Source organism: Carya illinoinensis, chromosome 6 (genome assembly GCF_018687715.1).
Source record: "Carya illinoinensis cultivar Pawnee chromosome 6, C.illinoinensisPawnee_v1, whole genome shotgun sequence".
Lineage (NCBI taxonomy): Eukaryota > Viridiplantae > Streptophyta > Magnoliopsida > Fagales > Juglandaceae > Carya > Carya illinoinensis.
Genome location: NC_056757.1, coordinates 34,441,912 through 34,456,245, shown reverse-complemented (window position 1 = coordinate 34,456,245; position 14,334 = coordinate 34,441,912). Strand labels below are relative to the sequence as shown.

The 14,334-nt window shown below is 36.9% G+C and overlaps 1 protein-coding gene across 1 annotated transcript; it reads right to left on the bottom strand.

Moving 5' to 3' along the window:
* Nucleotides 1-6,962: 6,962 nt before the first annotated feature.
* Nucleotides 6,963-14,178, bottom strand: LOC122314016 (omega-hydroxyceramide transacylase). Its single transcript, XM_043129390.1, has 7 exons — nucleotides 13,588-14,178; nucleotides 13,058-13,201; nucleotides 12,127-12,199; nucleotides 8,427-8,532; nucleotides 8,239-8,335; nucleotides 7,664-7,759; nucleotides 6,963-7,580 (listed from the first exon to the last, which is right to left on the bottom strand). Exons 1-7 carry the CDS (start codon nucleotides 14,140-14,142, stop codon nucleotides 7,422-7,424), a joined length of 1,230 nt encoding a protein of 409 aa, XP_042985324.1. The 5' UTR covers nucleotides 14,143-14,178; the 3' UTR covers nucleotides 6,963-7,421.
* Between the last annotated feature and the right edge of the window lie 156 nt (nucleotides 14,179-14,334).

Sequence of the window (14,334 nt, the reverse complement as noted above, 5' to 3'; positions counted from 1 at the left end):
GACATTTTGTCCGAAAATATGAAAAAATGTTATTGCGCCATAAGACTTTAAATAACCCTCCGAGTCTAATGGCACAAACCATAATACATTTTGACACTTTTAACTATCTCCAATAATCAAAAACACACTTCTGATACCATAGTAAATAATAACACTAACTATGTAATTAGACAAAAACCTATACGATTAATGGATTTGTAAAAACTTATGGGGTTTTCACGAGGTTCCTAAGTTAATAGAAATTTCACAATTGAATTTCTAGCGGGCTGTTACATTGGCTATTAAATGTAATGATTTCTGATTTTGGGGTCTATATATATATATGTAAAATATAAAATATAAAACTTGATTTATAAGAGAAATATAAAATTCAAATATCATATAAATTAAATCATGTCATGTCAATAGTATAAAGAGTGTGTTCTCCATATTTCACATGTTACATTAATTTTTTCCATTTTATTCTTTTATTTAAAATGGGTTTCTTAAACATTTTTTAATAGTATTTTTTTGTCGAATCGGTTTTTTATTTGTATAAGCTAACTGCAGCTCTATTCTTAGAAAAGAGTTGTGGGAATCTCTTTCAAGGTTGGGAACTGTTGATAAATCTTAGATGGTTGTGGGAGATTTCAATATCATTAACAATGATCCAGAGCAGGTTAGGGATGTTCCTGTGTCGACTAAAGGCAAAGAAGAATTTATTAATTTCATTGAGGTAAGCTCCTTGTACAATCTTTCTTACTCTGGCTCTAGATTTACATGGCATTACAGAAGAGATGAACATTTGATTTGGGAAAGATTGGATAGAGCTTTAGTTAGTCAATCTTAGCTAGTTCTTTTCCACATGTTGTTGTATCACGCCGGGAATGATTACATTCATATAATTGCCATGTGATGATTGAAAATAAGGGGTTGAAAAGCTAGGCCCTTCTAATTTTAAATTTCAAAAGATGTGGATAACTTAAATTTCTAGAGTTTGTCACAAGGCAGGTATAAATAGGATGACATTTAAATTGAAGATCAGGCTGAAGACAATTGAAGAATTGGAATGCTTCATTTTTTCTGATATTTTTTAGAAGCTATTTGGGTTAAGAGATGGTATACAACTGCCTGAATCAGCATTACAATCAATAAACTCAAAGGCTAATTTAAGTCATTTGGAGAAGTTGGAATTTGAGTACGATCAAATTTTGCTTTAAGAAGAAATTTTTTACAAGCAAAAATCTAGAATCACTTGGCTCAAAGAATGACTGGATTTATTTGGGGATACAACAGACTTGAGGAGAAAAAGGTTAGAAAAGCAATATTTTGGGTTGTAATATTTCCCCTCAATTTATTTTTTTCCATTATTTCTTGCTCTGTCTCCCTCATTAGAAAAGCAATATTTTGGGTTGTATTATTTCCCCTCAATTATGTACAAACCAAACCACGGCTGAAAATAGCCCATTACCAACTCAGCTTTTATCTACATTTTCTTTTGCACCACATTTTATTCAAAAGAATGCTTCACACAAAGCATTGGGATAATTCCTGAATTGCTTACTTCCCAAGCCAAATTCTCTAATCCCCTTCATGTTTAACCATATGTATTGTACCTCAAACGTCTCCTCAACTCAAATGTTATTTTTATATACATAGCTACCCCAACACCAAAGATTGCTTCACACACAAATCTTACACACCTTATTATCTCCTCCTCAAGTCATTGTGAAGTTGTGATTATATATGCCTGATTTTATATAATTCTATTGAGAAACCTGTTTTCTTTGTGACATTTATACAAACAGGTTGCCTTCAAAGTTCAAAATCACAAACAAATAAAGTGCTGAAAATAAAAAACGGTTCCTCAATACATTCACATTTCACAACGTCATTCACAATTCACAGAACAATTTCAATTATCAAATAAATAATAAATACAATTTGGAATCGGAATACATTTACCGTGGGTCTTAAATTGGTCGGACTCACCTATATTTACCGATTGGGAAAAATTTATCGGATTTGGCACTTTGGCGACGGCTACCTCTGGCAGTCTATGGCAGACATAGGTCAGTGGGGGACTGCGACTTCGTGCGGCGTGCGGCGTGAGATGTCTCACGGAGTCACGATGATACTGTGAAGGAACGAGCTGCGCTGCTGCGGAGGTGAGACCGTGGGTCCGTGAGAGGCTAATGTGATTATGTGAAATCACTCAAATCAGTGAGGGAGTGATGGACCCTCGCGGTTTGCAGTCGGGATGCAAGTTAGCCGTGATTCAAAACAGCGTCGTTTCCATTTAAATGGAACGACGCCGTTCCAGTCAATAAGAAAAAATAATCCAGCTGCAAAACGACGTCGTTTTGCAACTGGATACTTTTTTTTTTAAAAAAAAAAAAAAGTTGGAGGTCAGAAATCGGAACCAAAGGGGGTACCGATTCTGATTCCGACTTCCGACTCGGAATCGGAATTACTCCGATTCTGATTTCTAAAACTTTCGACTCCGCCTGAGTCGAAATCGGAGCGGAATTGGCCAGAATCAGAAGTTTCAAAATTTTGCATACCCCTACTTAAAACTCTTTATATTTTTTCTGATAAGTACATAAGACATTAGTAGATAAATATAAAGTATATATATTAGCATATAATTTATATAAAGCTATACTAAAGCTATACGAATAGCATTATTTTTTTATATAGTAGATTTTTTTTTTACATAGCAGTTTTTTTATATAACAATTTTTTTTATAGCATAATTTTTTGACATAGCAGTTTTTTTTTTAAACAGATTTTTTATGATAAATATTATTTTATTAAAATCGGACCGAAAACTGATAAAACCGGAGTACTGGTTTAGGAGGATAACCAGTATAAAATCGGTTTTGAAAAATGTAAAGCCGGTGTCTACCGGTTCGGTCTTAAATTTTGTTTAAAACTAGACCGAACCGGACTGATTACATCCCTAAATAAAATTTATAAATTTATATAATTTAAATTATATTTATAAAAATAAATTTAGCGTATAATATGAAGTTATAGTTTATAGATTTTGTTTTATGAATTTCTTTCTTGCTTATCTAAAATCTTATAAAAATTGTATTGTTTTGCTTCTTCTTACTTAGTCTAAAACGACTGGAATGTAAATAAAATAATTAAATTTATTAAAATTCGATGATATATATTCCAACAAGTAAATAAAATGTAAATAAAATAATAAAATTTATTAAAGTTTTCTAAACAAGTAGAACTCATATTTCATGGTTTTAATTTAAATATATAAATTTTGGCCCCATTTTCTATATTCGTGCCGTACGTGCTTAAACCAATTCCAATTAGGCCGGGCCCAGTACTTTGCGATCGAGTTATAAACCAATTTCAATCTTCAGGCCAGCCCAGTTTATTTGCAAAAGTTATACTCATCGTTCTACATATCATATATTATATATAATTTTAATATTTAATTTTGTTCTCTTATTAAATATATAGTATATAAATAATGAGTAAAATAATTTAATTAATTTAGAAAAAATAAAAAAACTTAAAAAAATTAAAATAAGTGTGTTGTGTGGTGTGTGAATACTGAGTAACAAAATCCATTTAAAAAAAAAAACAATGTATTATTATTATTATTATTTGCTCCTCAGCTTTGATTTCTCCTCCTCATTTTCCTCCATGTTAAAGAAATTCTGTTACATGTATGAGATGGGAGCATTGGCAATGACTTATGCATCTTCATATTTACATAATAGCTCTCTAAATTAGTCTATATTAGATTATGCATCTTCAAAATTTTGCATAGTTATGAATAGTATTTTTTCAAATTTGAAGAAATATTATTCACTCTCCAAACATTATTTAACTGCTTTTTCTCTCTCCTATATACCCATTAAAATCAACTTCGAGGAATTTGTATTAAGATGATTTTGATATATGAAATTTGTATTAGGTTGACGATACAAAATGTTTTTCAATACATATTAATATTTATTGATAAAATTGATCATTTTGATATATGAAATTGGTAATATTTAGATATATGGAATTGGTTTTTTTAGCATATTGTGCTAATTGTAAAATATATAAAAATTATAATAATTTTAAGAAAAAAATAAAAATAAAAATATTTTATTATTATTTGGTTCAAAGATGCATAATCTAATGTAAGAGTTTTTCTTGATGTATAAAATCAATATTCAAAAATGTGATTTTGAATATACATATAGAGAAACCAATACTAGTGCTAAGGCAAGAGGTATTGATATTGTTGCCGCAATGCTGCTGCATGCTGTGTTTGCAGCTTCCTCATTGCAATTAGCTAGAATGCTCGTGCAGCCAACTACGTACACTGGTGGAGATCATGGTCGAGCATGTTGGACCTTCAACATCAAGGATTGTCCTTATAAATTAAAGGAAATACCTTTAAGTACTGCATGGATATATATTGAAAGAAGATGATGATTAATCAGGGAAATGCATGCAATTAAAGATAAGGTTTGGTTGAGTTTACCAATTTTAAATTGACTTCACACCGACCAATTAATTAACTTCAATTCTAGAATTATTGATGTTTGAATTCTAAGTCATATATAGATGGATAAATTAATGAGGTTGTGACACATTCACGCGCGTAAGGCCCCTAAAGATGCATGCGAGCTCGAGGAAGTTCCAATCGATCCAGACAGGAAGAGATCACATCACCCTAATTGCCAAGATATATGCTGCAGGGAGCCTCATGCATGCAATTATATGGCAGTTTTCAAATACCACGGCCAGTTCCAAGCTGCATATGTATAGTGCTTTTGATCTTAATTGGTATTCACTATCCAATGCCCAAGCTGTATATACCACAAATTAACAAAAGTACTACTGTCTGCTCAGAGCTGCCGATTAATGACAGCCGTTAATAATAACATATTCACCCAAATCATTCTTAATGTTGCTTTAAACAAGTAAAAGTTGCCATCTCACTGTCTTTTCTGAAGAAAAAGCTCAAAAGAGTAATCACATTGCTGGGAAATTAAAGTAATTCACATGCAACATGTACGGCTGACTATTCCATTTCATGTAAATGGTTGACTAGCTTGCATCAATTTTACGACAAAACATCAGTATTTTTAACTAGTAATGGCCGGGTCAAAGCTCACAAAAAATCCAGGCGGCTAGCTGTGCCAATTAAATGCATGCATGCAGTACTAGTACTACTTGATCATCTTCAGCTTGCTGTGAATGAAACGTATATTATCAAACAGCTAGGGTCTGCCGATCGATCGACTATCTGTATTAATTAGCTAAATACAACAAAGTTGCATGCATGGATCGAGTTTTTTGTCGGCCGATACGTTGTACGCGTACTGAAATAATCTCATCCTGATAGGTAATACGTACCAGTTTCATGAAACCTCCTACAGTACTTAACGGTCGGATCGATACATCGTTTAAGACCGCATGCAGTTAATTAAAGAGAATATTGATAAGCTGCCATTAACGTACGGCATGTTACCTGCAAAGCGGAACAAAGCAAAAGATCGATGAGAATAAATTAATCAACTAAGAAAAGTCAACCTGTGGATCGAGTATGAGATCAGCTTCATATATATTAAAAGTAATCCTGCGTAGAAAATTACAAATAACAATTTGAAAAAATGCTGCAGGAGCCAAAAGTAAAACTTTCTGGCCAAAAAGAAAATATGACAGCATCAATTAATTGTGCTTGATCAGAAAACAGATTGCCATCAAGGGTTTTGGTTCTTTTATGGTTTTCTCAGAGAGAAATTTACAGAGGCAATTCGACATCCTGGCCACCTCCAATATCAGGGAAACAAACTTGCTAACAAGAACATGATGCATGCCCTGGAGGTGGACAGAATGCCAAAGTAACTCTGCAACAAGCCCCCTGAGAAACCCTAAAGAGAAGGCTGAGTTAAAGAATGAAGAACGGATCAGATTTTTTGCAGCGGCTTTTGAATTAGGTACTGGCTTTTTATAGTAATTAAGGGGATCGATGCATGCATGTTTTGTACGACCAGTGGGGATATGGCGGCCGTTCTTTTTCTTCTTTAACCCAATTTTTATCTCCACTAATCTTTTCACATGATGCATGCATGTTTAATTTTAATTATTGCTGCTGACCTCTTTGTGACAAGATTGACCGTTCATCCCCTCGGTGAGGGCTCTAGAGCAACTACTCCAGTTCAATTCTGAAAAGCGGAATTTCCCACCTATATTATTCTTCCCTTACATACGTTTTCTAGTCTTCTAGCTACATCCTTTTGACTTGCTGGCGCAAAGCATGATTCGATTCAAAATGGGCTGATATATCCTTTCCACTCAGATTGTATTAGTTCGTCAACTCGGTTTTTGGGTTCAAACCTCAAAGCTTGTGTGATTAGAATCATTTTTAAGTACTACTCACATCGATTTTTCAAGGGAATCTTTGGATATTAAAGCTTGAAAAAGGGGAATCAGTGTTCATCTCCAACGACAAACCATGCATGCATACATATCATTACAAGCAATGATCGTGAATAGCTCTAATCATGATTTGATTTTAAGAAATTGTCAAGATGTCGACAGTATCGGGCATGTTAATCGTGGCCATGCATGCTCTTTCTCCGAATTATTCTAATTAAGCCATCCGTTCACATTATCACCCATATCTCGGGATTTCGGTGTTCTTTTCCTAGCAAGTTTAGCGGTTAAGCGTATGATCGGTTCGGACGAGTAGCATTATCACCAACAGTACGTACCAAACGTTAGGCATGCATCCACAAAACTTTTCTCGCTCTTCAGCTTAAAAAAAGTCGAAATTAATTCAAACGTGAGCAGAGAAAAGGACGTTAGGCATGATTGTTTTCTTGAAAATGAGATGAAGAAATATACAATATTGAGATTAATTATTGGCTAAACGCAACAAATTGATCTCTAGATATTCATACGTACGTACATAAGGATTTTCCAGCCCAAGCTTAAATACATCGTCTGAATAATGGAATGCTTCGGTATATATATATATATAAGAATTGGCTTGTACACGAATTACACATCGTCTGAATAGTTCATCTACGAGAATTCATGAACTCATGAGCTTCTGAATGAAGATCATTGACTAATTCGATTGAGATGAAACTCAAGTACTTGGAATTGAACTGAACTTTATAATCTCATATCAAACTATTCAATATTTTCCTTTTCTTTCTATTTATATTATCCCTCTCTTCCTCTTAGTCGATCTTACAATCATTAATGAACTTGCACCAATCTTACATACAATATCTAATATATCACGGGAATGCACATTAATTCTGCCCTTTGTAGGCAAGCCTGTGCTACAGCAGGTTAAATAGTAAGCCCGTCCATCCGGTAATGATATAGCGGGATTCAAAAATTTGAATGATTACGCCATGATATGTACATCATGGATGTTGAACTGGGATCAATCATCATCATGAAGAGGCAGAGCCATTTCCAACCAAGGATTTGTCATCCTCAACTACTTCTTCCACTGGATTCTCCTCTGCCCAAACAGCTGCATCTTGATATCCAAGCTCAAAGAGCCGATCAAGAACATAATCTTCTGCAGGCTCAAGTGCCCAATTGAAAAGCTGAAATGTAATGGGATAAGATCAATAATTGTGACCTATACTAAAACAAATGGAAGCATTTAATCAAAGAGCTATAGTATAACCTCTCGTGGACTAGCCCTATTCTCAGGATTGCAGTCTGGACTGATCCCAATCCCTTGCAATCCCAATCTACTGGCTGGAAAAGCACAAACACGAACCTGCAAAGCAGCACGGCTTGGTTATATACCACCTTCACAAGTAACCTCAATATTTTTTTTTGCACAGATATTGTATCTTGCTTTGTTCCCATAATATAGGATATGATGTCATTAAACCTAATGTATGCAGTCTAAACTATACAGAAGTGTGTACATGCTTACTTTACAAAAATATTAGGCCATTTAATACTACTAGTAATAAACACAATCTAGGATGCCAAAACGAAACCATACAACATTGCCTTCTAAATTCAAAACGACTTCCAACATTTCATTCTGAATTCAGGACCTTCCAAAAGAGTACCAAAAAGAAATCACCACTCATTTTCCCCAAACATCACCCTCTAGTTGAGAACATATTAACCCAGATACTACAAAATTAGTTTGTGCAAAGGCATGGATTATTGCAATAATAAACAACCAATGGAAGTTATTTGCCTATTAAATATCTGCTTTTCCAACACAAGTCAAACAAATACCGTCTGTGCAGCAGATGTTGGTGGCATAAATAACGTCAAACCCCCATCAATACAGAGTCTATTCCGAAACAATGTAGCTGGCCTTGGTGCAAGATACCTGCACTGAAGTATATTTTACTTTAACCGGATCATATGAACTAATATGGCAACAATCATTTGCAAAGCAAAATGGTATATTAACTAATCACCCTGGAATAAAGGAGGAAGTGAAAACTGCATTGATGAGATCTTCCTTGGAATCATACTGATCAACCAGTAAACCCCGAGGCCTCCAGAGAATCTGAGTCACAGCAACTGTAACAAAAGAGACCATAATTAGAAGCAGCATGTAGAAGGGAATGGAAAAGGCAATTGTCCCAAAAACTTGTTAAATAATCTCCAAGTTGTGGTTCGATAATCTGTTTGTGGATGTGTTAAAAATTTCCTGAGACAGAATTTCCAACTAGAGGCCAAGCCTCCCGATTAGGACACATTCTTAATTTACAGCTTTGATTACTTTAAACCCTGAGGCCTCCTATATGTTTGTGGCGGTCTTCAGAAGGGGCGGAGGTACTTTAAGTTTGAGAACATGTGGCTAAAGGTGGATGGGTTTGTCAAAAAAGTTCGCTCGTGGTGAGCCTCCTATCGGCACATAGGCACCCCTAGTTTTATTCTATCAGGGAAGCTAAAAGCGTTGAAGAATGATCTCAGAAAATGGAATTTAGAAGTCTTTGGAAACATCAATGACCAGCGGGACAAGCTTTTTGCTGAGTTGAAACAAATTGATGAGAGAGAAACGGAAAGGGTTGTATCAACCGAGGATAGGACAAGAAGACTGACTTTAGTTGCTGAGCTGGAAAAATTCACCTTGATGGAGGAAATCTCGTGGAGGCAAAAATCACGGTCTCTTTGGTTGAAGGAAGGGGACAAGAGCACAAAATTTTTTCATAGGGTTGCAAACTCTCATAGAAGGAACAACGCCATAGAGGTCCTTTATGAGGAAGACAGAGTTTTATCGAGCCGAGATGCTATTAAGGACCGCATTGTTCATTTCTACGATAAGCTTTTGACAGAACAGTACTCTTGGAGGCCCAAGATGGACGGACTAGTTTTCGACTCCATCAAACACACAAGTGCAGCTTGGTTGGAGAGGCCTTTTGAAGAAGAAGAGGTGTTTGGTGTGTTAAAAGGTATGAACAAAGATAAAGCCCTAAGACTAGACGGTTTTCCAATGGCTTTTTTTCACGCTTGTTGGGACATTGTAAAAGAGGACATAATGAAGGTTTTCTCAGAATTTCATTCCTTTATGAAATTTGATAAGAGCCTTAATGTCTCTTTCATTGCACTTATCCCCAAGAGGACAAGGTCGGTGGAAGTGAATGATTTCCGGCCAATAAGTTTGATAAATGGGGTTTACAAGATAATCTCTAAAGTTTTAGCGAAGCGGTTAAGCATGGTAATGGGGAAGATCATCTCGAAGTCACAAAATGCCTTTGTGAAAGGTAAGCAAATTTTAGACTCAGTCCTCATTGCTAACGAATGTCTAGAGAGCAGAGTCAGATCTGGTATTCCAAGTATCTTATATAAACTGGATATGGAAAAGGTATTTGATCATGTGAACTGAGACTTTTTGTTGTATATTCTTGGCAGGTATGGTTTTGGGGCAAGATGGTGTCAGTGGATCAAGCACTGTATTACAACTGTCAGATTCTCTGTGTTGGTCAATGGCACTCCCAAAGGCTTTTTTAACAGCTCTCGGGGTTTGAGGCAAGGGGATCCATTATCCCTACTCTTATTTATTCTCGTCATGGAAGTGTTAAGTAGAATGTTGGAAATGGCGATGGATATGGGTTTCATCTCGGTTTACTCAATGGGTGGCTCTAATTAGGGAAGCTTGGCGGTTTCCCATCTCCTTTTCGCCGATGATACACTGATTCTTTGTGACCCAGATTTGGATTAGATTCGCTCTCTCAAAGCACTCATACTTTGCTTTGAAGCGATAACTGACCTGAAAGTGAACTTATCTAAGTCAGAAGTAGTACCTGTCGGCTTGGTCAACAACTTAGGGGAGGTGACTACCATCATGGAATGCAAGGTCACATCCTTGCCAATGAAGTACCTTGGACTCCATTTGGGAGCCCCAAGTCTAAGGTAATGTGGGAAGGGATCGTTGAGAAAATTGAAGGCAAATTGGCGGGATGGAAGAGAATTTACTTATCGAAGGGTGGGAGAATCACCCTTATTAAGAGTACGTTATCCAATCTTCCAACGTATTTTCTTTCATTATTTCTAATGCTTGCAGGGGTGTCGAATAGACTGGAAAAGATTTTCCATGATTTCGGGGAGGGCGAGAGGATACAAATAAATTTCATTTGATCAAATAGGACAAAGTATGCACCCTGTTGTCTTGCGACGGGTTGAGCTTAAGAAACCTGAGAACCTTCAACAAGGCACTTCTCGGTAAATGGTTATGGCGCTTTCACCTTGAGGAGGACTCTCTTTGGAGAAATATTCTAGAGGTCAAATATGGGAGTCTATGAGGAGGTTGGTGTTCTAATGAAGTCAGAGGGGCTCATGGCATGGGAGTTTGGAAACTTATCCGGAAGGGATGGGATGATTTGCTCAGCAACTGCAGGTTTGAGGTGGGAAGGGGCACGCGGATCAAATTTTGGCATGATATTTGGTGTGGGGACATGGCCTTGAAAAACGCTTTCCCCTCTCTTTATAGGATTGAGCTGGATCAAGGCTCTTCCGTGGCGGATAATATGTGCAACAATTATGATTCCATTACTTGGCCTGTAAGATTCACTGGAGTTGTACAGAATTGGAAGATGGGAGACACTACTAGTTTTTACAGGATGTTATATGCGCTGAAGCTAGGGTAGAAAGGGAGGACAGATTACTCTGGACCTACACAGGGAACAAGAAATTTTCAGTGCGTTCATATCACAAAGCCTTGTCGACCCACTCCTCCATTGACTCCCTTGGAAGACCATATGGAGGAGCAATGTTCCTCTTCTCAAAGTAGCTTTCTTTGGGTGGGTGGCCTCCCATGGTAAAATCTTAACAATCGACAAGCTAAGGAAGCGAGGACTCTACATAACGGATTGGTGCTACATGTGCAAATGTAATGGCGAATCAACGGACCACCTTCTTCTTCACTGCAAAGTAGTTAAGGTAGTGGGGGATGCAATCTTTTCGAGACTTGGTATTGCTTGGGTCATGCCAAATAGGGTGATAGATCTATTATTTTGTTGGCGAGGGATTTGGGGCAATTGCTAGATTGCTGCAGTATGGGAGATGGTACCTCTATGCTTAATGTGGTGCACATAGAATGAAAGAAATGGCCGCTGCTTCGAGAATAGGGAATGCTCCTCGGACAGTTTTAGGGACTTTTTCTTTCATACTTTGTTGTTGTGGGCCTCTTCTATTGTATGGAATGGAATAAGTCTAAAAGATGTGTATGCTACTATCAGTAGCGCGTAGTTTTTGTAATTAGGCTCTTTCTCGTACATTTCTTGTGTACTCGGGGTTTTGCCTATTTACGTGGATCAATAAACTTCTTTTACCTATCAAAAAAAAAAAAAAATTAATACCAAAAAGAACTTGGCAAGAAAAGGAGTAATCCAAATACTTCAAAAGAACTTGCATATACATAATTCAATAGGCTAACTTTGAAATTCCTGACCATCTAACATGCTCTCCAAGATTTCTCAAAAAGACCTTGACAAAACATTTTGGAATATTTGTACATTTTATTGCGTTTTTTAAGTGCAAAATCTCTAAAGGTAAACAATTCTAATCACATACCATATTATAATTCAAGGGAGCAAAAGAGTCATATTTTTCTATAAGTATCGACAATTTTATTGATAAGAAAGGATAGGCATAGCCCAAGACAGTTCTTACCACGAACCCTTCCGCTGGACCTAATATGAGCATCGTCTGGCAGAAAGTTGTAAAGAACATCCCGTAGAACAGCCTATGCAAAGAAAAAATTGAAAAAATTAAGCTGGCCTCTCATTTCCATGGTGCTGCTAGTACATGGAGCTTTAGAATGCACAAAATTTTTTGTACATTTACTTTCTTAATTCTATATTTAACCAACAAAATATTTGATAAATTACAAAATGAGGCAGGTCTCAATTTTAGCATTTCAGATTTCTATTACCATTCCAGCCAACCCTAAGTTTTTTAGCTTGTGCAAGGACCATCACTTACATCAAAATGAAGATGATCTAAAGGACAATATTCAACTGCGTAGCATGCAAAAATGATAAAAAAAACCATTAGCATACATGTACTATGATAGTCCATATATAGACCTATATTTTAAACTGACATCTCTGAATAGATGTACTCCCTTACTCATATATAATATGATCAACTCATTCCCCCTTTATCTTGATCCTGTACAGATGTCTAACCTGGACAGATGGTCAAAAGTACGTTTCTTCCTTGGTATATAAAAGTTCTACTCCAATTCAGGGGTTGGAGGTCTTAAAGGTTAAAGTCAATTTTGATCAAGAGCACAATGTCAATCAGACACAAACAGATTTGAATTTTACCGCAGAGAGACAGATGTTAACCGCAGACACTGAGAGTTTTTACGAATTAGATGTTAATTGTTGATCCAGACAGATTTTTATTTTTATTTTAATTTTTTTTGGGGGGGGGGGGGGGGGGGGGGGGGGGTGGACTATCATATATTATATGACATTACGACGCAAATAAAAAAAGCATGCTCTTCTTCAAACATAAAGAATCTAAAAGATTTTACAGATTGAGAAATATCCATATGGACCCATATATCCATTACAGCACAGGAGAGAAGGCATACCCCAAGTCGAAATGCAGTCCCTCTATTCCGGCAATCTTCGGCCAGGATTTTGGTAGCTTTCAAGGCCTCTTGCATGGTGGCTCCAGAGGCAATTACTGCACAGACTATCGCACCTGCTGAAGAACCAGCTAATGGTGTGGTTTCCTGTGTCAGAATATACATTTTAGTTAAGAGTATCAACCCTTGAGCTAAACTCATAATATTAAAAGGACGAAAAGCACAACACAAGCATATTCTGACCTCGCAAAGTCCCTAGTATATTCCCACTTCTCCACAATTAACTAAAACAATCTCTTTGGACTTGCGTGTTCCATCAAGAAAGGGAAGATATTTTAAATTAATAGAAAGGAATATTAATAAGGGCATGTTTTGTCAGGTATTTCTGAAAGGGTTCTCCGTTCAAAAGAGAAAATTGAAAGTTAGGAACGTATTAGATAGTGAAAGAAACCATAGAATTCAGAGTCGCATTCTGAAATTCCCCAACTATTACAAATAGAAATAATAAATAGTAAGTATAAGAAATCGAGAACCTTGATATAGCCCTTCTCAATGAGAAACTGAGCGACGCCAAGATGGTACGGAAACAAGAGCCCAGCAGCCGAGAAGCTGAACCCAGGACTCGTAACGACACGGCGTTCACGCTCGGCTTCCACGTCCTTCACGCGCTGCTCCCATATCACTTGTGGCTCAATCTCGTCCTCCATCACTGCCCCAATCCTCTCCTCGGAAGACACGGTGTCATTGAACATCGTCACCGAGGCCGTCTCACCATTCGGGCCTTTCTTGGGTCTCCTGATGAGGATCCGCGAGGCCAGTCCTAGGAAGAGCTCCCCGGTGGCCACGGCAAAGGATTTCTTCTCCGAGACGACGTTCGGTTTTGGGGAGGAATCCTTGGCGGTGCAGGAAAGAATTTGGGTGCGCTGAGGGAGCATGTACCGGCGGGTGAAATTGGGGTTAGGGTTAGAAAGGAAGAAAGGATGAGAGTGGGAGAGTAAAAGAGAGGAGAATGAAGGAGCCATGAACGTAGAAGAAAGGCTCCTGCTTGCTGTCTTGGTGAACAGCATTTCTAACGTTTGTTTCTGCATTTGTTTGTGTTGGCGAGTTGCCTTTTTTTTTTTTTTTTTTTTTTTTTTTTTTTTTTTCTAATTTCTTGGTTTTTCGTGTATGGTTTTGTTGCCGGGAGAGCGGCTGCCAGGTGATTTTTATGATTTCAGGCTTTCAGCCCATGTTGTCGAAATGTGTTCAAAACAGGCTTACTCGCTACGGAGCCCAAACTA

What these genes read in the sequence shown, in the direction of transcription:
- LOC122314016 (XM_043129390.1), bottom strand. Translation starts at nt 14,142, where the DNA reads ATGCAGAAACAAACGTTAGAAATGCTGTTCACCAAGACAGCAAGCAGG. An exon ending in GGACTGCATTTCGACTTGGG is followed by an intron (nt 12,200 to 13,057) that starts GTATGCCTTCTC and finishes TTCTTTGCATAG; the next exon opens with GCTGTTCTACGGGATGTTCT. An exon ending in GTCCAGCGGAAGGGTTCGTG is followed by an intron (nt 8,533 to 12,126) that starts GTAAGAACTGTC and finishes CTTTTGTTACAG; the next exon opens with TTGCTGTGACTCAGATTCTC.